Source organism: Pelodiscus sinensis, chromosome 1, assembly GCF_052426305.1.
Source record: "Pelodiscus sinensis isolate ZL-2025 chromosome 1, ASM5242630v1, whole genome shotgun sequence".
Classification (NCBI taxonomy): domain Eukaryota; kingdom Metazoa; phylum Chordata; order Testudines; family Trionychidae; genus Pelodiscus; species Pelodiscus sinensis.
The window spans coordinates 215825537-215852831 of record NC_143052.1 but is presented as its reverse complement, the minus strand read 5'-3'; the positions used below and the strand labels follow the sequence as shown (position 1 = coordinate 215852831).

General features: G+C 42.7%; 2 protein-coding genes across 6 annotated transcripts in view; one reads left to right on the top strand and one right to left on the bottom strand.

Annotated features, from left to right (window-relative positions):
• The window catches only part of CTPS2 (CTP synthase 2), a 165363-nt gene extending 156201 nt beyond the window's left edge, over positions 1-9162 (bottom strand). The window contains exons 1-3 of one of the 5 annotated variants that reach the window (XM_075914146.2): positions 8814-9162; positions 4898-5082; positions 2441-2479 (exon numbers count right to left, since the gene is read on the bottom strand). The gene's annotated coding sequence lies outside the window, so the exon portion shown is untranslated. The remainder of the gene's footprint in view (positions 1-2440; positions 2480-4897; positions 5083-8813) is intronic. The other 4 variants (XM_075914186.2, XM_075914154.2, XM_075914179.2 and 1 more) reach the window with 4 other exon arrangements.
• A 1421-nt stretch (positions 9163-10583) lies between these two features.
• SYAP1 (synapse associated protein 1) overlaps positions 10584-27295 on the top strand; it is a 31626-nt gene continuing 14914 nt past the window's right edge. The window contains exons 1-5 of the mRNA XM_075914210.2: positions 10584-10931; positions 15595-15713; positions 24118-24184; positions 26240-26313; positions 26669-26808. Coding sequence (XP_075770325.1) covers positions 10733-10931; positions 15595-15713; positions 24118-24184; positions 26240-26313; positions 26669-26808 — 599 coding nt within the window. The 5' untranslated portion in view covers positions 10584-10732. The remainder of the gene's footprint in view (positions 10932-15594; positions 15714-24117; positions 24185-26239; positions 26314-26668; positions 26809-27295) is intronic.

Genomic DNA, 27295 nt, shown 5'->3' with positions numbered 1-27295 from the left:
AAAGTTCAGCTTAGCTACACCCATGTATACAGTCCAGAAAGCTGCAGTAAGAGAAATCTAGAGCTGACAACTGCCACTGTCATTATTTTATTAAATATTAGATAATACATGCCTCTTATTTTGAAACAACATGGTCACAGACCATAATGGTGATGCCATAAGTCTATTCTTTATTTTACTGCAGGATAACTCAGTTTTTCCAAGGGAACCCCATTACGTACTTATTTTCTCAATCATGATTTAACTCAATTATTTAAATTAGGGATGTAAGCAACTGATCAACTATCCAATAAGCAGAAGCTTATCAGACAGTCGACTAGTGATGTGACTAGTCGCTTCCCCGCCGTTGCCTTTATCAGAGAGAGGCAGCAAAGGGGGAAGTAGGAGCCCATGCTGGGGGAAGCCAATTTAAAAGCAAGAGAGGGAAGGTAGAGGCACAATGGGAAACAGCACAAGCAGGGACTGAAGCAATCTCGGCTCGTGCCACTTCTGCTGTGACTCTGCTTTTGAAATGTACAAAAGCCCCACCATGGCTCTTGTATATTTCAAAAGCAGAAGCCCTCTGGTCCCTGTGGGGCTTCCTTTTGAAATGTACAAGAGTCCAGCCAGGGCTCTTGTACATTTCAAAGGCTGAGGCACTGCAGGGAGCTCAGGGCCAGCAGGAGAGTCCCCCACTGGTCTCCTGCTCTCTGCAGGACTTCCACTTTTCAACTGCAACAGGAGTCTGGAAAGCTCTTGCTACAGTTCAAAGGCAGGGGTGCCCTTGTAAACTAATCGAATAGTCAATAGAAATCCCATTGACTATTCAATTAGTTAATTAATCTAAATTCAACGTCCCTAATAAATTGCCTTGATTTACATCAATCCACCCTGAAGGGAAGTCATGATGCGATAGTAATTTTCTGGTTCTGAACAATTTGCATTTTTAAAAATCCCCATTTTTAGTGGCAATCTCACTTGCTAATGGGGATGTGACTATGTACAGGCTGTCTTTGCTATAAGTCCAAGATACGTTCCAAAAAACTTGGACTTATAGCACAACTTTAAGTGGGGAATTTTTTTCCCAAGGCTGACTTCCATTTGTGCAAATTGGGAGAGGGGGTTGTACGACTTAAAAGCAGGGAATGGGAGGACCTATAACGCATCAGTTCCTACCAGCATCAATGACTTTAGTGTGGAATGGATGTATACTGGGGTGACTTATAGCAGGGCCATAAGAGAAAATGGTTACCCGATGGTTACCTCCCCCGTGACTCCCACAGAGGCAGTGGGGGGGAAGCCAGTGCTCATGGGGAGCCAGTTTAAAAGTCTGCTCCTCCCCGAGCACTGGTTCTCATGAAGCCACCTCGCCCTCCCCCCGCCTCCCCACACACATCTCCATACTGCTGCCTCTCATAGAGAAGCAGCTGTGCAGGGGAGGGCGGGCAGACAAGCAGGCAGGAGCCAGTACACACGGAGAGCCAGCTTAGAAGCCGGCTCCCTGTGCGTACGGGCTCCCGCCAAGCCGACTGCCTCCCCCCCCCCCCCCCCGCCTATAATACAGAGGCAGCAGGAGGGAGGGAAACATGAGCCAGTGCTTATGAGAGAGCCTGCTGGCTCTCAGCAAGCACCAGCTCCCACCTTCATTCCTCCCCTCCCCTGTGTGTAAACATGTAACGGCTGAAAATTTCAGCAGATACACGTTTACACACATAAATCCATGTTAACATCCCTACTTGCTATGAACACAACTACAGTACTACATTCACAAGAAACAGTGTAAAACTTGAAAACAGTTCCAATAACAAAGCCTGACCCCTACTTGCCTACAGAGCCCCACTGGTATCAATGGTGTTCAGGCTTCTGAGTCCATCCAATTACAGCAACTTGTATGAAATTTCAAAAACTGCACTCATTTGAAAAAGTAGTTAAATCAATTTTACTATACACACACACAAATGTACTGCAATTACATTTTCTCTTTTCAGGTCCCCCCATTCCTTTATCCCTCCTACTTCTGCCAGGGTTCCCCCTTAGCCAAAACACATCATTCCCCTGTTGCTGATCACCATAAGGGGAGTTGGTTTACTGCTAAGCAATGTCTCTTCTAATCTTCTGGAGATGACCAATCAACAAAGTGCAACAATGTAAATAAATAAATATCAATAATAACAGCTGGCTTTTATGTAGACCACAAACACTTGTAAATTTTGAAATTTGCCTTGTATGTGGCAATTTTAAAATGCACAAAATATTTTAAAAGAATGTCACATACTTTAACCTACGTGGATGTTTGCATACAGATTTCTAATAACATTATGAATACTTTAGAGTACATACAGTAGAATGTATACCTGGTTATGGAGCTTATTCGCAAAACTACAAAGGCACTCCATCAGATAAAATGTCATTATTGTAGCAATATTAAAACAAGGGCTTGAAAAAATTAATTGATACGTACTGCCAGAAGATGACACAAAATTCGCCCTTGACCAGTGAGCTGCAAGGAAAACATAAGAAAGGATATACTGGGTCAGACCAAAGGTCCATCTAGCCCAGTATTTTGTCTGCCGACAGTGGCCAATACCAGATGCCCCAGAGGGAGGGAATACAACAGGTAATCATGACGTGATCCCTCCCCTGTAACCCATTTCCAGACAAACAGAGGCTAGTGATATCATTCCTACCCATCCTGGCTAATAGCCATTGATGGACCTAACCTTCATGAATCTATCTAGCTCTTTTTTGAACTTTGATAAAGTCTTAGGGTACATCTACACTTGCACCCTAGTTCGAACTAGGAATGCAAATGTAGGCGATCGAAATTGCTAATGAAGCAGGGATTTAAATATCCCGTGCTTCATTAGCATGATCTCGCCAGTGCATTACTCCGCTCAACAGCTGTTTTGAAAGTGAAAGTGCACGTTAGTTCAAACCAAATGCCTTGGTTCGAATGAGGAGGCGTTAGTTCAAACCAAGGGGTTTGGTTCGAACTAACGCGTCCCGGTGCGCACTTTCACTTTCGAAACAGCTGTTGAGCAGAGTAACTTGCCGGCGAGATCATACTAATGAAGCGTGGGATATTTAAATCCCCGCTTCATTAGCAATTTCTGTCGCCTACATCTGCATCCCTAGTTCGAACTAGGGTGCAAGTGTAGACATACCCCTAGTCTCCACAACATTCTCTGGCAAGAAGTTCCACAGGTTGGCTGCACGTTGAGTGAAGAAAAACTTCCTTTTGTTTTAAACCTGCTGCCTATTAATTTCATTTGGTAACCCCCCAGTTCTTATATTGTGGGAATAAGTAAATAACTTTTCCTAATTCACTTTTTCCACACCAGTCATGATTTTATAGACCTCTATCATATTCCCCCCTTAGTCTCCTCTTTTCTAAAATGAAAAGTCCAAGTATTTTTATTCTTTCGTCATATGGGAGCTATTCCAAACCCCTAATAATTTTTGTTGCCCTTTTCTGAACCTCTTCCAGTGCAAAAAATAGATCTTTTTTGAGATGAGGCAACCACATCTGTATGTAATATTCAAGATGTGGGTGTATCATGTTTTTATGTGGAGGCAATAAAATGTTCTGTCTTACTCTCTATACCTTTTTTAATGATTCCTAACATTCTGTTTGCTCTTTTGACTGCCGCTGCACATTGAGTGGATGTTTTCAGAGAACTATCCACAACAACTCCAAGATCTCTCTCTTAAGTAATTGTAGCTGTATTAGTCCCCATTATATTGTATGTATTGTTGGGATTATTTTTTCCAATGTGCATTACAGGCAGTCCCCGGGTTACGTACAAGATAGGGACCGTAGGTTTGTTCTTAAGATGAATTTGTATGTAAGTCGGAACTGGCGTCCAGATTCAGCCACTGTTGAAACTGACCAGCAGCGGCTGAATCAGACATGCCTGGGGCAGAGCAGCTGGGGTGCTGCTGGGTTGGTCCCGCAGCGCCGCTCCTCGGTGCTACTGGACCAACCCGGCAGCACCCCAGCTGCTCTGCTTCAGGTGTTCCCAAGTCAGCCGCTGCTGAAACTGATCAGCGGCTGATTCCAGGAAGCCCGGGGCAGAGCAGCTCTGCCTCAGGCGTCGGTGAGAAAAGCCTGACCTGCTCGGGGGGGCGTCCCCCCCCCCCAGCAGACCAGGGAGACGCGGAGTGGCTTTTCTCGCCGCGGAGGACAGGGGCCGCAGTCCCGCCGCCCGCGTCCTCTGTGGCGAGAAAAGCCTGGTCTGCTGGGGGAGGGAGCGCACTAGCTGCGCCCCTCCCCCCCCAGCAGACCAGGGAGACACGGAGCGTCTTTTCTCGCTGCAGAGGACGAGGGCGGCAGGACCACGGCGCGTCTTGGCGGTCCCACCGCCTGCATTCTCTGCGGCAAGAAAAGCCTTGTCTGCTGGGGGGGGTGCACTAGCTGCACCTCCCCCCAGCGGACCAGGGAGATGCGGAGCGGCTTTTCTCGCCGCGGAGGACGTGGGTGGCGGGACCGCCGAGACGTGCCGCAGTCCCGCCGCCCGCGTCCTCCATGGCGACAAAAGCCCCTCCGCGTCTCCCTAGTCTGCTGGGGGGGGCGCTAGCTCCGCGTCTCCCTGGTCTGCTGGGGGGAAGCGTCCCCCGCGCCGCCAGAGACGGCGACAGTGGGGGAGGCACCCCGCACTAGCGGGGGTCCCCCCCCCCGTTCGTAACTAGGAGTCCAACTTAAGTCAGACTGATGTAACCTGGGGACTGCCTGTACTTTACATTTACCAACATTATATTTCATTTGCCATTTTTTGCCCAATCTCTTAGTTTGGTTCTTTCAAAAGTTTACAAATGAACAATGACTTAATACAGCTTTGAAATTTTACTATGCAGAAGAAAAATTCTGTTTTTAACCATATTAATTTAAATGAAACAAGCACAGAAGCAATGTCCTTACCTTGTCAAGTCTTTTAGTTAAGTTTTCCCTCTTTTTTTAGTAGATTCATTTTTTATTTATTCTGTTTTGTCTTTGCTGCTGCCTGACTGAATACTTCCAACTCCAAATGAGGTATGCAGATTGACTGGTCAGTTCATAACTCTGGTGTTTGTAACTCTGATGTTCTACTATAGCCTCTGATGCTCCTAAAAAAAAGAGGGGAGGATCTCTGATATTCTACACCTTCCACAGTCTTCTGGTTGCTGCCACAGGGGGAGCAGGAATATCTAATACCCTTCTCATTTCTTTGAATCCATTTGTTGTGTGGGGTCTTCCTCCTTCCATTAACATCTCTATTGTCTGTGCTCATCATAACTTTCCAAATCATCTACAAGGTGAAACTAAACAAATTCTTTTCATCTTCACTTCTTTCCACCTTCTGACAGCAGCAACAAAATAGACCCCAGTCTTATCAGTCAGTTGATCCTTGAGAAAGCTATGAGCAAAGGCACTAGCGTTCTCCTTCTACCGACTTAAGAAAACAGATTACACTGGCTCTCACTTGGAAGATTTTGGAATCTAGGAACTATTTAAAATGAATGGTTAATGCTAGTTATTGAATATATCTTCCTTGCAACTGGCAATCATGTATGTTTTTTCAAACTCTAGTAGTATCCAGAAAAATCATTTAGAACTTCATAGGTTCTACAGTTCAAAGACTTGCAGAATTTACAAGTTTTGTCCCATACAAAAAAGGGAAAATAATCCATATTATTACTAATTTTCCTACTACTCCTACCACTTTGAGGGAGTTTCTTATTTGTTATTTATTTTTAAGATTTTGGTCCCATCTATTTGCATTTTGATTCCTCCTCCAACTGCTGCAATATTCATCGCTCTCTCTGGGAGAAAAAATACTATTTTGGAAATGTTAAACACTTATGAATGTCAACAACTGTAGGCAAGTGAGTAGTCCTGTTTAGTTCAACAGGACTATTCACCTCCCTAAGGGTATGTCTACACTACCCCGCTAGTTCGAACTAGCGGGGGTAATGTAGTCATCCGCAGTTGCAAATGAAGCCCGGGATTTGAATTTCCCGGGCTTCATTTGCATGAAGCCGGCCGGCACCATTTTTAAATGCCGGCTACTTCGGACCCCGTGCCGCGTGTAGCCGCGCAGCACGGGGACTGAACTAGCCGGCATTTAAAAATGGCGCCGGCCGGCTTCGTGCAAATGAAGCCCGGGAAATTCAAAACCCGGGCTTCATTTGCAACTGCGGATGACTACATTACCCCCGCTAGTTCGAACTAGCGGGGTAGTGTAGACATACCCTAACAGTTTGTAGGGGCATGAACACTCATCTTGCTCCCAGTGAAGTCAATTAAAAATCTCAAATTAATTTGAGTAGGACTTCATGTTACCCACGAGTTCACATGAACAGCCTTACAATAGAATGAAAAAATTTAAAGGGACCTGACAGGCCACAAATGCTTTTGTAAGTGGCAGCCACGCTTCTATGAGGAGCTATTCAAGCAGTTTCATTTTCTCTTTTGACTCACATGCTTGACATGACTAAGCAGTTCTCTCTGGGCAGTAGTCTTTTACTTTCATTTTTAAAAGCCAAATTAGAAGCATTTAGTGGTTCATGATTTCATTTGTATAAATGAAAGATTTATTTCCAAAGATCTCATGACTCTCAGGTGAACAGAGAAAAGATTTGACAAAAATTAGCTAGGAAAGTGAAACAAAACAAAAAACACTGAAGGTAGTAGGTTGCCATTATGTAAATATACCTGTGACTAACTTTACTCAGGATTAACTGCTTCTATTAACACAGGTTATTTTTGTGAGTAAGAGTTTGCAGGATTGTATCTCAAACCTGCAGCTTTTTACTGAAAATGAATTAATACAGCGGTTCTCAACAGTAGGTCAGGTCCCCTAAGTGGATTGTGACTAGGGATGTTAAATATCGGTTAATTGAATAGTCGAGTAACCTAATGAAATTTTATCAGTTAGTTGACTATTCTATAGTCCCCAGGAGTGGGACCAGCAGCCACTGTATCAGAGGCAGCAGTGCAGGGTGCCAGGTGGGAGCCAGTTTAAAAACCAGCTCCCCTTGCGGACTGGATGCCTGTTGCCTTGTGCTGCTGCTTCTGAGAAAGAGGCAACAGCACAGGGTGGCAGCAGTCCCTGTTTAGGGTGGCTCTAAGCTCCTGGACCCGACACGAGTTGGAATTGAGCCGGGCTGCCTGCCCATCGGGCTCTTCATACACTTGAAATGCAGAGCTGAAACTGGGATAGGTCCCGGACCCAGCATGATCTAGTCTGCCTGCCCATCCAGCTCCTAATACATTTTAAATGCAGAGCGGCAGTAGGGGTAGGTCCCAGACCGATCGCAAGTCAGGACTGAGCCAGACTGCTAAAAAATTTACTGGCAGGGAGAGGGGGAAGAGGGAAATGCATGTAGTCTATAGCATTAACTTATAAACTTTTGTTTATTGGTTATAGGTTATTACATCCCTAGTTGTGACCCCCTTTGAATGGGGTCACCAGGGATGGCTTAAACTCATTGGAGCCCAGGGCTGAAACCAAAGCCTAAGGACTTCAGCCTTGGACAGCAGAAGTCCCAAAGCTCAAAGGCTTTGGCCCCCTTGCCCTGAGCAGTGGGCTCAGGCTCACTCCTCCTTCTCCGCCCCCACCCTCCACCCTACAGTGAGGCTTGGGCAATCTCAGGCTTCAGTCCCTGCTGCTGGGGTTGTGAAGTAATGTTTGGTGTCAAAAGGATTTCAGGAACTTTTTTTAAATGAATGGTTAAAGTGGTTGGCTAGTGCCGCTTCCAGCCCAATGACTGGGTGTATTTCAATACTTTATTTCTGTTAATGGGACTTCATTCTCATACCTTAGTTTTAGCAAATTTATTAACAACAAAAAGTGGAGGCTTGTAGTTTTCTGTGTGCAGGGTTTATAAGTACCTCCTGACACTCAGGGCACAGATCAGATCTAGGTCCAAATACCTTTCTGGTCAGGGACGTGGCTTATATAGTATATGACCTATTCTGCTGAGGGCTATTTACAGATTTCAACTCAATAACAATGCCAAAGGAAATGTGAAAGCAAATAAATATTCACCAAATTAAGACTCATTTAGGAGTTCTCAAGCTTCACTGCATCTAATGTACAACTTCAAGATGTCTAAATATGAACAAATATTAAGAAGAGCACAAGGAGGAGTAAGGGAGCTAAAGGCCTCATCTACTCTAGGAAAATATATGTTGCTGACAGTATCTAACCACAACACATTTCCTGGCTTCAGTTAGTGCTGAAAAGGGCTCCCTTGCTCATGTAGGTAGACCCAAATGGCTTTCAACCCTATCAAATAGCAGAACAGGATCTCTATCAGAAGTTTAACGATGATGTTGAATAAGCTTCCTCCTCTAGGCATACTGCCAGTTAAACTTTCAGCCATGGGTCACTTCCCTAGTGTGCTACCAGGCAATAGGCTGGCAGGGGGGTGACTAGCAGAGGGTTCCGTGTTTACTCCTGTGCCTGGCAAGACTGGCGTGGTGCCGGGGCGTTTACAGGGGAGGGGGCTAGGAGCTGGCACGGCTCACTCAGTAGACGGCCCCGGCGATTCACGTGCAGACAAACAACACGGCCGATGCTGCCCGGCTGAAGGGGCAGGAGCGAACACCCCGGCTCCCTCGTGTCACCCCACTGCCCTCGGGACTTCAGCCCGCCCCTGGGCGAGCCCGAGCGCGGTGACAGACCCCCCGCCCCCGCCAGCGGCGAGAGGAAGGAGCCCAAACCCGCCGCCGCCGCTGCTGCTCTAGCACCAGGGCGCCTGAAAGCAGCACCGCCCCCGGGGGACTCCGCCCGGCCCGGGGAGCCTTTGCCGCAGCCGGTCCCCGGAGGCCGCGCAGGCGGAGGCAGAGTTACCTGAGCGCGGGCTGCGTATCAGCGGCTGTTGCAGGTTCTTCTTCCCCAGCCGCAGGCGGGAGGGAGTCTCCGGGCAGCCGCCAGAGGGAACCCGCGACGCAGCCAGAGCTGAACCCTACCCCAAGCAGGCCCCTAGGTCGGAGGAGGGAGGAGGGCTCGCTGGGGAAGGAGAAGGGTCTGTCCGCCAGACGGTTGCTGGTGAATACTCGCTGCAAACGGTGCCCTTCGCACACACGCACCCGCTCTGCCTCGCAGGCATTTTTGCTCAGATATTTTTACTTGATCTGCAGATACCAACCTGCGACGCTTGGTGCATAGACATTTATCTCCATCGCCCCATACAGGTTTAGGCATAGGTTGCTGGATCTAGGAGTTAGGGGGTGGGAGGTTTGCCGGTTGCAACACCCCCTGGCTTAAAGTAGTTTCCATTATATACAGGATTTACAGTTTGGCTCAGTGGTTCTCAGCACCCCCACTAGAAAAATTGTTCCTGGGACCTGGGGCACTTTTTTCACATTAAACTGCTGCTGATGATAATAATAGATGCATTTTAATATGAGCATTTTCTGTGACAAGGCCACTAGCTATACTTTTAAAAAATGTTGACTTTGAAAATCTCACCATCTGTAGCTCTAAAAGCCCACTGTTTTTACCATAACATTGCTAGTGTTTTCAAAAGTTTCCATAATATTTAAATTACTAATAAATCCTATGTTTTCTCCATTTTCCAATCCCTTGGGAATTTCTGCTAAAGAATGTGAAGGATACAGACAATGGAGGTAGATGATGTTAGCACACAGATGTTAGTCACAACTCCCTGCATTGGTATGTAAGCCCTGATCATACAGCTAAATTCATGTAGTTGAACCATTGCATCTTTGCAGTGTCCTATTGATTTCATTGATCAGAATCTCATTTTGAAAAGGAATGAAATTTAAATCTAATAAGGTTGCAAAGTCTTTAAGCATTAGTAGACACATGATGCAACTGTTCCTGGTTTGAGGTACTGGAAAACAGGAAATAAAATAGGAAATAACCATTTACATCCCTACTCCAAGCACAAAGCAGAATTGAGCTCTAAAAGACAGGGCACAATAAACTCTTTCCAGTTCTGTGGATTGTTCAGGAATTAGTTTATTTTTGTTAATGTTATTTTATATATATCATAGATGCGAAGTGGGGAATTTAAGACCCTGGGGGCTGGATGCAGCTGCTCTCTTGCCTGGCTCCTGCTCCTGAGGCTTGGGGCTCCCTCCAGCATTGGAGAGCCCATGCTGGGGAGGGGTGGGTGATTTTGTTTCTCACTTGTGTGCAGCGCCTAACTGATTTTTCTGTGGATCAGTTGCCCAGACCTAAAAAAGGTTCCCCACCCCCGCAATCGATGCTTTTTATGAATTTTAAACATTCTCCTGTATCACGTAGGGATATGATTCTGTTACTACCTCTGCCCTTTATGTTTACTTCTCAGTTCTCTGTCATGGTGGAATTCCCCCCCCCCTTCCATCCCTGCCTTCCAGAAACAGCGAGGCTGCAATATTTGCACATGCACTTGCCAGGCTTTAATGAACAATCCCACAAGGAAAAACTCTGGGGAGAGCAGGAAACTCCTGTATCCCAAATCCCCCCACTTGCGCCCCCTTCTTTTGCCGCCCCCTCATCTGAAGCTGCCCTCACTCACTCGGTCTGCCCCCGCCTCTTCCTGTCTCCTCCCCGGGGAAGAAAGCGAGAGCGGGTATAGAGTGTCTCTCTCTCTCTCTCTGTTTCTGGTGACCCACGGAAGTGACGTAACCCGACACGGAAGACGCTGGTTTCCGGATACGCTGTTGTTGTCACTCCTGGCCGCTTCGGTTAGAGCCGTTGGGCACGGCTGCGGAGGCCGGTAACCGGCACCGCGAGTGGCCAAGGCCACCTCCTGCGGGATGCTGCGGGGACTGGGCACCTGGTTCGGGCTGGAGCGGGCGGGCGAGGAGGAGAAGCCGCCGCCCGTTGAGAGCAGCAGCCCCGAGGAGCGGAGCGAAGCCGGAGACGCCGACGAGGACCCGGCCGTGCGGAGCCAGGAACAGGTGGAGCTGCAGGTGGATCAGGACCCGCTCCTAAGCCAGGCCAAGGGATTCGGCAGTGAGTGTCCTACCCAAGGCCGGCAGCGGGAACCGCCTCTTCCCCGGCTGCGGGGCCGCTGCTCTGTAGGGACTTCCCGGCGCGGCAGCCACCACCCCCCCCAGCCCTCTCGTCCCCTCTTGCCCCTAAACTGGTGCTCGCCCCCACCCCGCTGCGCACATGCCAGCCTCATCCCCTGAACGCGCTGCGCCCCTTCCCGCCCACTGACATCCCTGAGTTGAGGCCCCCCGCACTGACAGGCTCCACCGCTGTTTTCCTCCATAATCACACACACACGCACATACTGATACCGACCGGCTCCTTCAGTTCGGACAACGAATTTCCCCTCAGATGCTGATCCATTTCGCCCGCATTGATCTCATCTCTCCCTGACACACCCCCAGCCAACCATGACACATTGTTGAATACTCATCCCGTGGAAGTTGCCCTGCTGCCTTTACACCCTGAGTCACCCAGAGTAGCTTCCTAGCACAAGTTAAAGCTTTTGGGGTATGCCTCATTATGGGATAATATCAAATTAAGATATACAACTTCAGCTACATTAATTGTGTAGCTGAAGTAGAAGTATCTTAACTCGACTTGTGGTGCTGTCCACACTTCAGGAAGTCAAATGGAGAACCCTCTCTCTTGTACTTCCCTTATTCTATGTGGAAACAGAACTATCCACATCGACTGGAGAGCCCCTGTAAATTCGAATTAGCATGTCTTCACGAGACTCACTAATTTAAACCTTGGAAGATCGACAGTGGCAGCTTCGATCTTCTCTGTAGTGTAGACATACGCTTTAAAGGTGTTTGGAGAGAGCAATACAGCTGCTCTTTCAGTCTGGGGCTGGGAGAACTTCCAGCAGCGTTGTGAAAATAGTAAATATCTTAATAAAGAAATAAGGTCAGATCACTGTCTCTGAGTTTATCTGTACACAAAAATTATATCACTTTAAGTAAACTGGTACAACCCCTGGAAGTGTTGATACAGTAATACAGATATAAAATTCCCTTTTACTTGGGTAACTTACCATTAAGAAAGCAGAATAAGCTATACTGCAAAGTCACCTGTTTACTAGTACAGATGCTTCAGATTTTACCAATATAATTAAGTTAAACCTCACTGCCTTAAATGAAACAGTTATTAGTAAAATATCTGCACTTAGTTCAGGAGTGTGGTTTATAATATCAGCAGGAAACAATATTAAAGGTGCTGCACAGTCTATGCTAACTGCCAACTGGTATTTCAAGTAATGTTAGCTGACTTAATTTAAAACCTCTCCTCCCCTCTCCCACCTACACAAGTGAAGACAAGGTCCAGGGCTCTTCAGCTTTCAAGACTCCAATAATTTATTTCACTTGCCTAGGCTTTGCAAATTATGTATGTATTACATTCTGTGGTGTAATTCTGGCATAAGTTTATGATATGTATCAGCTAACATGTGGTATTTCACAAACTTGGGCCTCTCCTTTATTTCATTCAACCTACATGGAACTTTCAAAAGATGCCCATGCAAATAAAGTTGGAAGCTGAACATGAAGTTCCTTTCTATAGTTTTAATTACAAGTTTCCGTATTTTTTTATGTTGATAACTTAGTTATAAAAACTAGAGAATAGAATATATGTGAAGCATGTGTTCTTAACAGTTCTGTGATGTTGCTGTGCACTGTTCAAGGGGCACCATCAAATTTGAAATTTTGACACAATTTTTTAAATGTAGTTTTGGATGCAAGCCTAACCCCAAAATTCTAGTGGCACATTTCCCTACTTTTCAAATGTGTCTATTTCCACTGTTGTTCTGAAAGATTTACTATATAAATTTGCTCTCCACAGTAAAAACAAACTGAAAATATTTTAACAGTATTTTCTGTAATCTTTTCAGTTACAGTGAGTTTTGTTACAAATAATAAATAAGGTGTTTCCCTCAGACAGAGGTTGTCTGTCAATGGTGGGCAACCTCTGGCTTGAGGGCCACATGCAGCCCATTGGAGTTCTGTGTGTGGTCTACGAGACATTTGTTTACCATTGCTTATACACAGGGTTGCCAGATTCTGCTGGTTTTTGTCTGCATAGTTTTTTTCCTAATGGTATTACAGAAATGACACATGCTTAAAGCAAGGACACAAGGAGTGAGGTGTGTTCTGATTGCACACAACATCGTAAGAGCCGTGTATTTCCTATGCATCCATTGATTCTATGTCTTTTTCTAAGCCATTATCAAAAGCCTGAGGCTTTATCCAATTTTAACAATTGAAGGGTCAAGAATCTTTGATGAAAAGGGGAGGATAGTGATCCAGCTTCTCAAACTTCTCAAATGAAGTTGAGAATCTCTGGGCCAGATGGACCAATGGTCTGACCCAATATGGCCATTCTTCTGTTCATATGAGATGTACTGCTGTGTGTTGTCAGTACATTGTTACCAGTGAACTCTGTAGTGTCTCATTACCCCTCTGAGCTGTCTAATGTAGATACTAAAGAAAACAATAGAGAGCCACTCAACAAGTGAAGGTTTTCAGGAAACATATTTGCACATTAACCTTTTCTGGGTTCTTTGGGAGGTATACATGTATTTGTAATGCTATGCTGTCTACTCCAGACATGTCCACTCATAAAAGTGGAACAGTAGTACATTTTGATAGACTTATTTTGTAACCTGTATAGCAGTTCAGGAATGTTAAATAGGACAAATATGATTGCTATATAAGTAGGTTCTTATACTGCATTGATACCATGATATCTAATCATCCTTCCTGGGGTACATAAATGACATGATTAAAAACTGTCACATTAGGTTATTTTTCATGCATTGTCACAAGGAAAGTCTCATAGTTCTGATGCACATCACAGTTTGAATCCTAATTATAAAGCACGCAAGGTGCTGTCAGATACCATATGTTGAAGTTTTATTGTCATTGCTTTTTAAATAGCTTTTCTTAGGAATGGAGGTTAGATATAGGAATATGATTGGAAAGATCATCTTCATGGGGTAGGTAGGGCTTTTTGAAGATTAGATGGACTATTGATTTTTCATGAGCATAAGTGTCATTTCTCAGGAGATGATGATGTCAATTAGTAGCAGACATTATTCTTTGGTGATTTTCGTCAACAAGGTCAGGGATCCGTTTGACAGTATTCCTAAAAACTTTAAGCATTTTGTGTGTGTTGGAGCCAAACATTTTTTGTGTGGTGGAGTTAATGTAGTCAGCTGGAATAGTCAATATTATCTGGTTCAGATTCTAGCTCTCTTTTTTTGTTGTTGTTGTTGTTGTTTGCTGTTCTTAACTCTTTGTGTCAGGGTAAACAAAACAGACAACTATTTTGCATATAATAATGAGGGTAACAGTTTTGTGTGTGTGTGGTTTTTTTTTAAAGAATTAAGTTGATATTCCTGAAATTTAGATGGTCTTGTGGACCTGAAGTTCTAGAAAGGAAAGAAAGTTTTGGTATTATTTTTGACAGAAAGAGTTAGTAATACCTGAAGTGCCAGTTGTTTCTGAAAGTCAGCAGTTTTTGAATTTTTATCTTGACCTTCCTAGAATGATTAAAATATTTCATTCCTACCCTGTGATGTCACTTGGATTCTAAATCACACTCTCAATTATTCCTCTTTTGATATGTGCCATTTAATTTAGATCTAAAATTGCTTCTGCCTACAATCATTATATGATTATAGTGTTAAATTGTACCAATTTATTGTTATCAGATCTATTGAATCACAAGTAAGATTGGAGAAAACTTTACACCTGCTAAATTATTGTCTAGAATGCATTCTAGATATTCACATGGCACCATAAGCATAACATCTGAAAGAAGAAACCAATCCCATGCCATTTCAAAGTACCTCAATAATAAGATACTGTTAGTCACACATTTTAAGGCTAGTGGCTTACATTTAATTCTTAGCCTTCCAAGCACTGTATCCTCACTATCAAGTTTAAAAGCAAAAAATATAGGGCCACTGTTTAGCCATATAGTCCTCTTTTTGTCTCCTTTGTCCCTTCCAGTACCATCCTAAAGTAAAAAATATGATTTAGCAATAGTTTCATTAGCACTCTGTTGTGCTCTTCAGGTAATATCTTATTCTGATCTATTCAGAAAAGTAAAGATTGGAGTCATGTTAGCTTAAAGTCTTTTAGAAACACAAGAAATACTGTTTGCGAAGTGGAAAACAGAAAAATTAATAAGGCAGACTTTTATTCAGCTTCTAAAAAGATATTTAATGTTGTACTCATTATTTGATCAGGTATTCATTGTATCCATCTCATGAAATGCTGTGAATTATTTTGCTGATTCAAAAAGTGTGGAATTGTACTGTTTTTTAATTCTCTTGTCAAAGTTCAGCTGAATCTTGGTAAGCTTCTTCATAAGTCAATGTATCATAAATGGAAAGGAGCTTTAAAAGTATAATAGCTTATCTGTTTAAAAAAAAGTTTTAGCTAAACAGTTCTACCCCATAGTGACAAAAATGTTTAAAAAGGATAGAAATGGATGGTTCACCTACGAAGACGCCCTCTAGAGTAGTAAGAAGCCAGTTTACATAATTCTGTTTTAGAGCTTTTGTTAAAAGTAAGACTTTCAGACAGGGTGTCTAAAAATGTATAATGAGAAAAGAAAACATAACTGAAAAATTGGATATGAAGAAATATTTAAATCTCTAATCTCTTTTCATTTGTGAAAGGTTATCTCTTCAATTTTGCAACTGCTGCTACAAAAAAGATATCTGAATCGGTTGCCGAAACTGCACAAACTATAAAGAAGTCTGTAGAAGAAGGCAAAATTGATACTATCATTGATAAGGTATTTCTATATTCTGTGAAACTGATCTGTTATGTATTCCTATTATCTGTTTTATTTCAAATTTTATTCATCAGCATTTGTATAGAGAGTCTGGCCTGTACAATGATCTGCCGTAAACAACCCTCCCCAAAACTGTTTTTATAATTGCATATTTTTAGGTTGAATGAATACATAAATCAGATATTGTTTCAATATTTGACGGATGTGTTTCTGCAGAATGGGCATTTCAAGGAAAATTATTTTATATACATATTACAAAAAAAACTGTTACAGACATTATTGGAAAGTGCTTACTTAATAAGCAGCGACTCAATCTCTTGTTTTCTCCTCAGAATTCAGTGTGTGGCACTAAGCCTTATTTACTGCACAAAAGCCACTTTTATTCTGGCATTTCTGAACTCCTAAGTTCTGAACCTTAATATTCTTTTAAAAATAAGCTGTTAGATGCACAATTTTTTAATGTATTATTATTTTTGAAAAAGCAAACTGAAAAATAAATTCCACCCTGTGGCATCATATTGCCATCTATATTGGTCACCAGCAGAGTTGGAACCTCTAGATCAGGGGTGGGCAATAATTTTTCAAAAGGGGCCACTTTGCGAGTTCTGAAGTGGTTGCATGCTGCCCTGGAATGGGTGGGGTATTGGGCAGAAGGAGGATAAAGACTTCATGCACTCCCCCACCCCCAAGCCAATCAGGGTCTGTGGGAGGGGAGCACTTGAAGTCTCTTGGCCCTGCCCCTTCCTTCAGTTAAGATTAGGAAAGAAAGGAAGCTAGTTTGCTTGCCCCTTAATTTAGGAGGCCCTTCCCAGCCCCTGGGAAAGCCCTGGGGGTGGAGGAGCAAACATAATCTCTGGCACTCCCTCCTAACCCCGCCAGGAACGTGCAGTTCCCTCTGGTGCCATGCACCCCTGCCCAGAGGAGGAAACTTCACACGCTTCTCCGCCCCCATGCCAATCAGGCCTGAGGGCAGGAGAGCGTACAAAGTCTCTTATGTCCCACCACGCTCTGGCAGGGGCACGCGGTTCCCTCCTGGCAGGCTGGGGTAGATAGTGAGAGACTTTGCATGCTCCCTTGCTCCCAGACCCTGATTGTTACTTTGTTACTGAACCTTTTCTGTGTGAGCTGGCGGGGGGAGGAGACTTCGCACACTCCCTCGTTCCCAAGTCCTAATTGACCTGAGGGTGAGGGTGCGACAGAGCAGTCACAGGTGAGATCAACTCACTTGGCGGACTGGATACGGTCCACGGAGGCCTCTTTACCCATCCCTGCTCAAGATTCACCACGTGAACCTTTTCTGTGTGAGCTAACAAAGTAACTGATAGCAATAGTAAGTGGTGTCCTCTGTGCATTACAGTGTGATGGAATAAGAGACTTTTCTAGTGGGTTTTACAGATATGTGCTGACTTCAGAGGGAATGGTGAGAATAAATCTTGGGATGCGTTCTAAGTGCAGGAGGCATAGAATCTTTTTCCCATTCCGCCAGCCCTGACCTCTGTCCTATCGCTTCCAGCCCATGTTCCAGTCCTGACCTTTTTCTAGCCATTGACATTTCATTTAGAGATGTCATCATGTATACGACTACATGATTAACCAATAAGCCTAGACTTGTCAGTTAATCTTGTCAACTACACGCATTCCCCCAGGCTTAAAAGCTGGCTCCCCACAAGCACTGGATCCACCTTCTCTTGCTACCCCCACGGTGCTGTTTCTGATAGAGAGGCAGCAGTGTGGAGGATGAGGGAGATAGACTGGAACCAATACACACTGGGAGCTGACTTTCAACCCAGCTCTTCACATGTGCCAGCTCCGAGGACCCGTCTGCCCCACATTTGTTGCCTCCTACAGAGACAGCGGGAGTGGGGGAAGGAGGAGTCAGTGTTGGGGGGAGCCAGCTTAAAAGCCAGTTCCCCCCAGCACCTGCTGTGTGATGCCACCTTGCTGCTGCCTCTATCAGAGGTGGCAGCATGGGGGGTGAGCCGAGCAGACTTCTGCAAAGCATCCTCTGTCTAGGGAGGGTCCCAAAGCTCCCCTCAGACTGAGGCCAGTCCACATCCCACAGAGCAGCCTCTATCCATGGCAAGCCTGGGCTTGCCATGGACAAAGGCTGCTCCATGGCAGCAGCCCTTGTCTGTCGGGGGATCCCAGCTCCCTGCGGACAGAAGCTGCTCCACAGCAGCAGCCTCTGTCTGCGGGGAGCTTGGAACACTACACAGACAGGGGCTGCTGCTACCCTCTGCTGCTGCCTCTTTATCAGAAGCAGCAGCCCAGAGTGGCAGGGAGCTGGACTTTAAACAGAGGCAGCAGCATGGAGTGGCAGGGGGCTCCTCAGAAGTGGGGCCAGGAGCACACTAGCCGCCGGCCCTGCCACCGGGGACTATTGGATAGTTGTGTAACCGCTAAGATTTTATGTGGTTACACAGCCATTCAATTACACAACATCTAACATCCCTACTTTTCATCCCTGTCCCATAGAACCAATCCCAGTCTCTAGTTCTCAGGCTTCTCATCCCAATCTTCTTGTCCCACAAGTCCTAGTCTTACCCCCATACTCTTCTGGATCCTTGTCTTCAGATTCTTAGCCCAAACAGTCCTACCAGCACATCATCCAATATTTCTCCCCTTCCCCACTCTCTTGTTGTCTCCCAATTCCAATCTCCTTCCCTGGGTTTCTCATCCAGTCTATGTGTCAGTTTCTTGTACCTATCTTTACCCAGCCAGTTCCAGTTCTCCACTTGCATCCCAGCTTTGCATTAGAGCAGTTTTCTCCCATCTTTTCTTCCCTCAGCCCTACTCTCTCTTACCCCCTCCCCCCACCACATCCTTAACTCCCAGTCTCAGTTTCTATCTCTTCTCTCCCTCTCTCCTCCTCCCCTCTCCCTCTTTCCCCAGATTCCTTGTCCCAATCTGTCCTCTTTGCCTTCCCTGCATCCTTGGCTCTTGTACCCTCTGCATTTGAATCGGGCTGCTTCCTCTTCACTGCCTGGGTCATGTGTGTGTGAGCAACTTTGAGAGCACAGGGCAAACAGACTTCCTGGTTTTGGTTCAGGTATTTGAACTTGGCATTGTCCAGTTTAGTGCAGATAGAATCTTTGGATAATTAAAATCTAAATCTCTTCTGAGCATATTCAAACTAAGATTTTTTTTCCAAAGTTTTATAACTTGGCCATATCTAAACAAATGTTCATGTGGATGGCAAAAGACACATCCTTGACACAAAGTTCACCTCCTCCCCCACCCACGTTTGAAGTTCCTGCTCCAAAGCATTCAGACCTTAGAACAGTGGGCCATACACAGTTCATCAGGGTAAGCTGCTGATGGGCCACCAGACAAGTTGTTTATCTTGCATCCTTAGGAACTGCTGCCAACAATTCCCATTGTCCACAGTCACTGTCCAGTCATTGGGAGCTGCAGGAAGTGGTAGTCAGCAAGTCCTGGCAGCCCACACCATTTCCTGCAGCTTCTGTTGGCTGGGAATAGTGAACCATGGAAAATGGTTCTGATGGCCTGCCAGCACTTTACCCTGACAAACTCTGTGTGGGCCGCAAGCTACATGTTTCCGATCATTGCCCTAGAACTTTTCAAAGAAAAGGTTGTCAGAGTTTTTAACAAGGGCACAACAATGTATTTTTCCTTAGCCTCATTATTGAAAATGGCTGGAACGTATTGGTTGACATTTTAAAAAAATAATTGAATTTGGGATAGACACTAGTATGGAAATTATATCCTAGATTAAATTTTGGCAACATTATAAGCAACTTAAAACATTGTTGGGCAGTCTTAACAACGGGCTATGGTACCAGCCTGCCTATAATATTCATCTGGTAAACTTTTCAAGCTATGGGAGGAAAGGATAAGTAAGATTGAGTTTTGTGAATGGTTGCATATAGGGAGATATGAGATGAAGTCTTTGTAGTAACAGTAATACTGGGACAGGTATGTAAAAGGGTGCATAAAACAATGCAAGGAAACAATGAAAATATATACCATTGTCTGTTATCTGGTTTGGTCTGTGATCATAAACCTCAGGTGGCATGAATATCTGTGTCTGTTTTCTGATATTTGTATGCAGTAGGAATTTCTTTTAAATTATCCTCTGGTCTTTCGGTGCAAGGGTTATTCTGTAATTTAAAATTAGTTTTTCTTTATATTACCTTTTATGATTTTGCTATGCATATAGCATGTTTTTTATATTTATATCTTGTCTTTAGGTCATGATAACTACAGGCTTCAAATGTCTCTTACTTATTGCAATGCTTCTGTCATTCCATTTGGGTAACAAATTGTTCTAGCACAAGGATTTTCAAACTTCACTGAACTCCGACCTCTGACAACAAAAATTACAACATGAGCCCAAGATGGGTGACCAAAATCCGAGCCCACCTAAGCCCCTCCACTCCAGGTGGAGGGGGACCAAAGCCTAAGGCTAAGATTTTGCGCAAATACTTTTAACACAAGAGTTTTTGCATTAAAGTATCTGCACAAGAGAGCATCTACACTGGAATGTGCTTTTGCACAAGAGATGTGCTTTTGCGCAAAAGAATCCGTGCCCGTGTAGAAGCTACTTGCGCAAGAAAGCTCTGATGGCCATTTTAGCCATCGGACTTTCTTGTGCAAGAAATTCATGTTGTCTGTCTACACTGGCATCTTGCGCAAAAACGATTGCGCAAGAGGGCTTATTCCTGAGCAGGAGCATCATAGTTCTTGCACAAGAAGCACTGATTTCCAACATTAGAATGTCAGTGTTCTAGCGCAAGAACTCTCCGCCAGTGTAGACAGGCAGCATGCTTTTGCGTAAAATCATGCCAATGTAGACACAGCCTAAGGGTTTCAACCCCCCGGCAGGGGCCCTGTAGCCTGAGCCCAACCACCCAGGGCTTCTGCTGTGGCCCCGGGCAGATGGGTAGGGTTGCTAATCATCCAGGATTGGCTTGGAATCTCTAGGAATTAAAGATTAATCTTTAATTAAAGATTTTTCATGTGATGAAATGTCCAGGAATGCATCCAGTCAACATTGGAAACTCTGGCAGTGGGGCTTGAACTTCAACCAAGGGCTCCAGCAAGCCTGAGTCAGCCCTGGCAACCCCATTGAAATGATGTTGAGAGCCATTTTGGGGTCCCAACCCACAGTTTGAGAACCACTGTTCTAGCATAAGTGAGAATACTACCATTTTCTGGGTAAACTTGTTTGTGTTCTTATACAATATTCATAATTATTTTTGGAAATAATGTTTTTATTTTAATTGTAGTCTGCTGGTATCTTCTTTGTGAGCTTGTCTGTCCTTACAAAAGTATGTTGTCGCTATGATTCAGGATATACCGATTCACTTATTTTGTGAATATACTATAGTTTGAATCTTTCATGTGGAAGGAATTTTCAGTAACTGTCTGTAGAATCCATGCAAAGGCAACAGTTAAGCTTGGTCTTGAGTATGTCATGAGAACTCTCTGGGACATGATTTACTGTGCATGAGCTTAGTCATAAAACTTTGTCAAATAAAAAATAAAAACGTGTATTGTATTTGGAAGTACCATCTGGAAGGCATTAGATGTAAGAATGGCATAGACATGTATGGGATGGGGGAGTGAGATGTTAGAAAAGGGAAAGATGCATTCAAATTGGAAAATGGAGAGACTAGCCAAAGAAAGAAAGTTCTGCTCTGGATGATTCAAAGCAGTGCATATTTTGGTCTGTGTAATGTTTTGGGTTGGCAGAAAATGTTGTTTTGTTGCCTGGTGTCTCACTTCTCTGTTGGATTCACTAACAGAGCAGCATCCAACTCTAGCCCAGAAGTGATATAGTGCAGGGACTAGATAAGGGAGAGTAAGAGATACAGAAAACTTGTGTAACCCTCTAAATAAAAGCATAGATTCTAGCAGATGTAAAGGCATGGTGGGGGAAGAGGAGGAAAAAAACATTTAAAATACAAATGAAGAGAGGAGAGCCTGAAAAACACAACAGTGAATTACTTCATTGGTGGGGGAGAGACAGAGACAAGAAGCAGTGTAATTAATGGTGGGCTTTTTGGTAACAATAACATTGAAGAAACAATATTACCACTTTAAAATCTTAGATTTCTTTCTTGCCCCACTTGAAAATTTTATGATTAAAGAGTGAAATTCCCTGTTCTCTTTTCTGCTAATAAAAGTGAAATTATACTTCTGTGTTTGAGAACCTTTTCTACTCCATATACCTCTTTGCATTCAGATTTAAAGGAAAAATAAGTAAAGGTATTTGGTTCTTTAATTTAAACAATCAGTGAGATTCGCTCTAGGGTCAAGATTGGAGTGTTTTGAGACATGGAGGCCTTTTGGGGAAATTACCTGAGTTGCTGGCCAGGGGATCTGACTCTAACCTTGAACTTGATTAACTGGGAATAGGGAACACAAGTGTCCAACCTGCCTTTTAAATGTTGCTGAGAAGCAAGAATCAGAATTTTGTAGATTGTATAGATCATTGTATAACAAACCATGACTTCTTTTTAATTCAAGCTAGGAATATGGAAGTGTAACAGTTTACACGGTTAATTGATGAGCCTGTGCTTATCATTAACGTGCACAGTTACACACAGCTCTTCCTTCCCTGTTCTTCTGCCTTTGTATCAGAGGTAGCAGTGGGGGGACTAGTGAGAGCCAGTCCTCCCCCACTCTTCACACATGTGTCACCGTGTAACTGCTGAAATTTTCAGCTGTTACATGACTACATAATTAATTGCATTTTAACGTCCCTAATTCAAAGCTCCTTGTGTCTCATCTTATATGGAGTTAGAGATGGTTATGCTTTTTTCTTCCAGAATCTACTGATAAAGTGAAACTTGCCATAATAACTTATATGGCAAATTCTGTCTGTAGATACCATTGACCTACACATGAGAGTAGGAATATGGAATCTGAACTAATATAGTTTTGACACATCTGCAATTGTCAGTGCTGTAAAAATAGAAAACAAAATCAGAGAGATTATCTGATGTCTATTAATATCCCAAAAGTAGTAATATTCATAGAAAATTATCCACAGATGACTTTAGTGGCTAGTTTCTTAAGCCTACTATGCCATTCTCTTGTGAGGATACATTAAATTAAACAATTACATTAATTCCCAATTATGGCTGAAATTTTACACAGAAAAACCAGGAAATGCAGTTATAGTTTCAACAGCATCCAGAAACTTTGCCAACTTAGCACATGGAAGTACTATGTATTTACTGTGTAAATGTTAATAGAGTCCTGAAGCAATAGATTTTAAGGCCAGAAGGGTCTACTCTGATCCATCTGTATAACACAACCCATAGAATTCTTCCCATTGATATCTGCATCAATGAGCAAGAACGTATCTTTAAGAAAGGCATGATTTAAAGACTTCAGATGATGGTGGAGTCCTCATCCCTTGGTGATATGTTCCATTGGTTAATAAACTCAATGTTAACATTTGCATCTTACAACAGGTAATATTTTTCTGACTTCAGCTTCTTGCCATTGGAAGCTTTGATGCCCTGGTCTGGTAGACTTAAATAACCTGCTAGGGTTGGATATCTTCTCTGTGTGTTGGTACTTAAGACTATGATCAAATTGCCTCTTAACTTTCTCTTCAATAAACTAAATACCTGTAGATTGAAATTTTTAAGACTTTTGTAGCAAGGTGCATTTTGTAAATTCTAAAATCATGCTTCTAGCTCTTCTCTGCACTTTCTCAATGCTTTTTCAATTTTAACTTTAATTCACAGTACAATACATTCTTGATTATCCAGATTTAACAGAGGACATGTAATAATTTTTCAATAATCAAGGCATTATTCAATATTATACATGGAGGTCTGACTCTGTATTAGGTAAGCATGGTTTCACTGCCAAATATTGGAGCTATTTTTACTTTGGTGACTTGTAAAATAGTACTGCAACATGGTATTTAATATTTTATACTCTGCATTTAATTTCCTCACTTTTTAAAAAAAAAATATGGTCAGGGTGTATTTGAAGGGGTAATACTTTTTTAAACAGATACCTTTATTTAAATGTGTGGATATTCAGGAAATAAATGCGTTGTATGTACTAAAGTGGATAACCAAATATTGCATGTGCACAATACACTAATAAGAACTTGATTAAAATTATTTTTTTCAAAGTTAGTAAAGTATGCACATCACTTTGGAAGACAATATACACAAATTTCAGTTCTTAGAGAGAAAACTGAGTTTTGAGTTCATGTAAGGAGCTAGGGTCTGTACAATTAATGTGACCTTTTCTTGCTTAGCTAACTGGCAAAATAGTAAGGTCTCAAATAAGAGACCTTGTCATACCAACTTGAAATGTATTTCATATTATTTTCTCTCTGAATGTTATTAGATAACTATGCAATGTATTCTATTTCCTTTCATTCTTTAAGTGAAATTACCTTTTCTTCTAGACAATTATTGGAGACTTTCAGAAGGAACAAGATAAATTTGTTCAAGAAAAGCACACAAAAAAGTCAGGTATTTAATATTTATTATTAAATATAGCTAACATATTTCACTACATTTTGATGAAAGCTATATACCGTATTTTCCGGCGTATAAGGCTACTGGGCGTATAAGACGACCCCCTAATTTTTTAGTTAAAAGATAGGTTTTCGTCTTATACTCCAGCGCCCCTCCGCCTCCCCGGCTTTGCTCCCGGTGTCGCTGGTCTGCTGGAGACGGTCCCCAGCAAACCAGAGGCACCGGGAGCAAAGCTGCAGCAGTGGCGGGGTCCCGCGTCTCTGAGGCTTTGCCAGAGAAAAGCCTCAGAAGCGCGGCACCCCGCCGCCACTTCGGCTTTGCTCCCGGTGCCTCTGGTCTGCTGGGGACCATCTCCAGCAGACCAGGGACACCGGGAGCAAAGCCTCTGAGGACACCCCGGCAGCGGGACAGCTCGGCGCGCCTGGGCTGCCCCGCCGCCGGAGCCCTTCCGCGGCTTTGCAAAGCCTCGGGGGAAGCCGGCGGCGGGGCATCCCAGGCGCGCCTGGGCTGCCCCGCCGCCTGTATACCCGGCGTATAAGACGACCCCCGATTTTTGGGGGATGTTTTTTACCATCAAAAGTAGTCTTATACGCCGGAAAATACGGTAATTCAGTTTGGTCTCGGTAGATATTAAACCTAATCCTTCTGACAGGAAAAAGTGACCCACGGAAATTCTGTAAAATTTAGGGACACCCAAAGCAAGACATTGCATCCATCTTGGCTAAATCCTCTATGAGCTTATGGAATTCTTTTTTTGCATAGTTATTACTTTTGATCTTTACAATCTCGCATGGCAACGAATTCCACACATTGGTTGTGCCTTGTGTGAATGACTTCCTTATGTTTGTTCTAAACCTGCTGCCTATTAAAGAGTGAGATCAATGGTTGTGCTTATTTGAAGCAGGCAGAATTTGTGCCTACGTTGTTTATACCTTTTTGAAGTATTGCAGGATAAAAAAGTGTATTGCAGTTTGACATTGATCTCTTTTTAACCTTGAATATGGTGCTGGATTCAAATGAATCATACTGAACTTTGTCATATGATTTGCAGTTTTTAATATGTATTTTTAGATGCCATGAAGGCACACAGTGACTCCATATTTACGTATGCATTTACATTCACACCTAGCAATTTAATTTTTGCTTTGTCTCAGTAATAAAGAGAATCCTCCCCAAACTTACTTTTGGACTACCCTTTGAACTTCTCTGAACATTTTATGGTAAATCTGTAAATTGGCATTACGCGTTATTAAACACACCCTCTTATTATGGTGAATCTAATTTTTTGTATCCTCGTACTGTTAAAAAAAAAAAGTGAAGGTTGGGTTTTTGAAAATTAATTTATACATTATTCCACCTCCCCCAGAAATATGGGTTACTGTTAAAGTTCATCAGCATGTTTTGTATTTATGAACTTTAATCCATAACCATTTATATTTAGACAGTAGTCTTTTTATTCCCTACTAAAATGTTTTGTCAAATTAATCTTATAACATATATTTTACAATGAGTATTGTTATATAATTTTACTTGAATTATTTTCCAACAGTGAACAGGTTGTACAATATGTTTCTGAAGGATAAGTCTCTAATGAGAAACTGAAAAAAAACTTATTTTATCCAAAAGACTTGTTCAGTTCTGCCAGTTATGCACCACACTGTTACACTGAGTGAGCTATATGCAATAGTCCTGTTCAGAACATAGTGGAAAAAGTAATAAAATGTTAATTGAAAATGACTAAATTCTTTGTTTTTATTATTTTTGACCAGCTCTAATAAACAAAGGCTGATTCCCATAACTCATCTCATGTACCTTCAGATCAGTTGTAAAGCAAACAGAAATGTAATTAAGCCCTAGTGAGCACAGTTCTGAAACAACCTGTTTTAAGGATGTCTGCTTTCATTTAATTTTTCAAATGCATGACAGAGACATAGGATACCCAGGGACTCAGCTGTCTTTCTGGACTTCTGTGTTGCTCTGTCTTAATAGAAATATTTTTGTATTTAAATATAATAAAGCTTGAATTACGTTTCCCTTTTTTAATGACAGAAGCAGCAGTGCCTCCTTGGGTAGATAGCAATGAAGAAGAAACCATTCAACAACAAATCTTGGCCTTATCAGCAGTAAGTTTCTTGTTTGTTATTTAAAGCTGTCCTTCATTTTGATTAAAACATATATCTTCAATAACTTAATCGCTTATCAAAAAATTAGACTACATTGTGGATATGCATACAAAATTTAGATACATATATAGTGTTTTTCTGGTTACCAGTCACATGCCTGAAGCAATTGCTTCTGGACCAAAACAAAGATGCAAAAATGTATCCTCTTATGTACACTTTTGTCTTTAATAGAAAATTACATGGCTGTGATGGTAAAAAAACATGTAGGGATTAAGATGCGTTACTGATCTTGTATGTCAAATGTGATATGATTCCTCTAATGTCCGTTATAATAACTATAATATGTTCTTCAAAGGACAAGAGAAATTTTCTGCGTGACCCCCCAGCAGGTGTTCAGTTTAACTTTGACTTTGACCAGATGTATCCTGTCGCTATGGTAATGTTACAGGAAGATGTGCTTCTGAACAGGATGAGATTTGATCTCGTCCCTAAACAGTGAGCATTTTCTCATTATATTTGTGTATTGTCACACTCTTAATTTGTCTTTTTAATTTAGAATCTTAATTTCTGAAATTAGTTATCTTCCATATCTACCTCCCTCAGCTTTCTGTTTTGATTCCTTCTATTACACATGTTGTTTTTAGTAAATACAAGTTATACACAGCTTGTCTTGAATACATGAAATTTTGTGAATGAAATATAAATATATGTTGGTCCATAAATAAGGAATACTGGTATTAAAACTTTTAAAAGAAAATATCTAGTCAATACTATTCTTATTATACGCCAAGGTATTCGCAGTTATAGCCATGTCTTCAATATAGACTTCTCCACTTTAAGTTTCCATCTCTCTGGATTTTATCATCTTAAACCATTTGACTTTTTTTTGGTCATTCTTTTCCCAATTTATTAGGTGTGTTAGACTCTTGATTTTCCTTAATGTTTTGAGTTATTTCCACAATGGTGTGGTAGTTTGGCATAG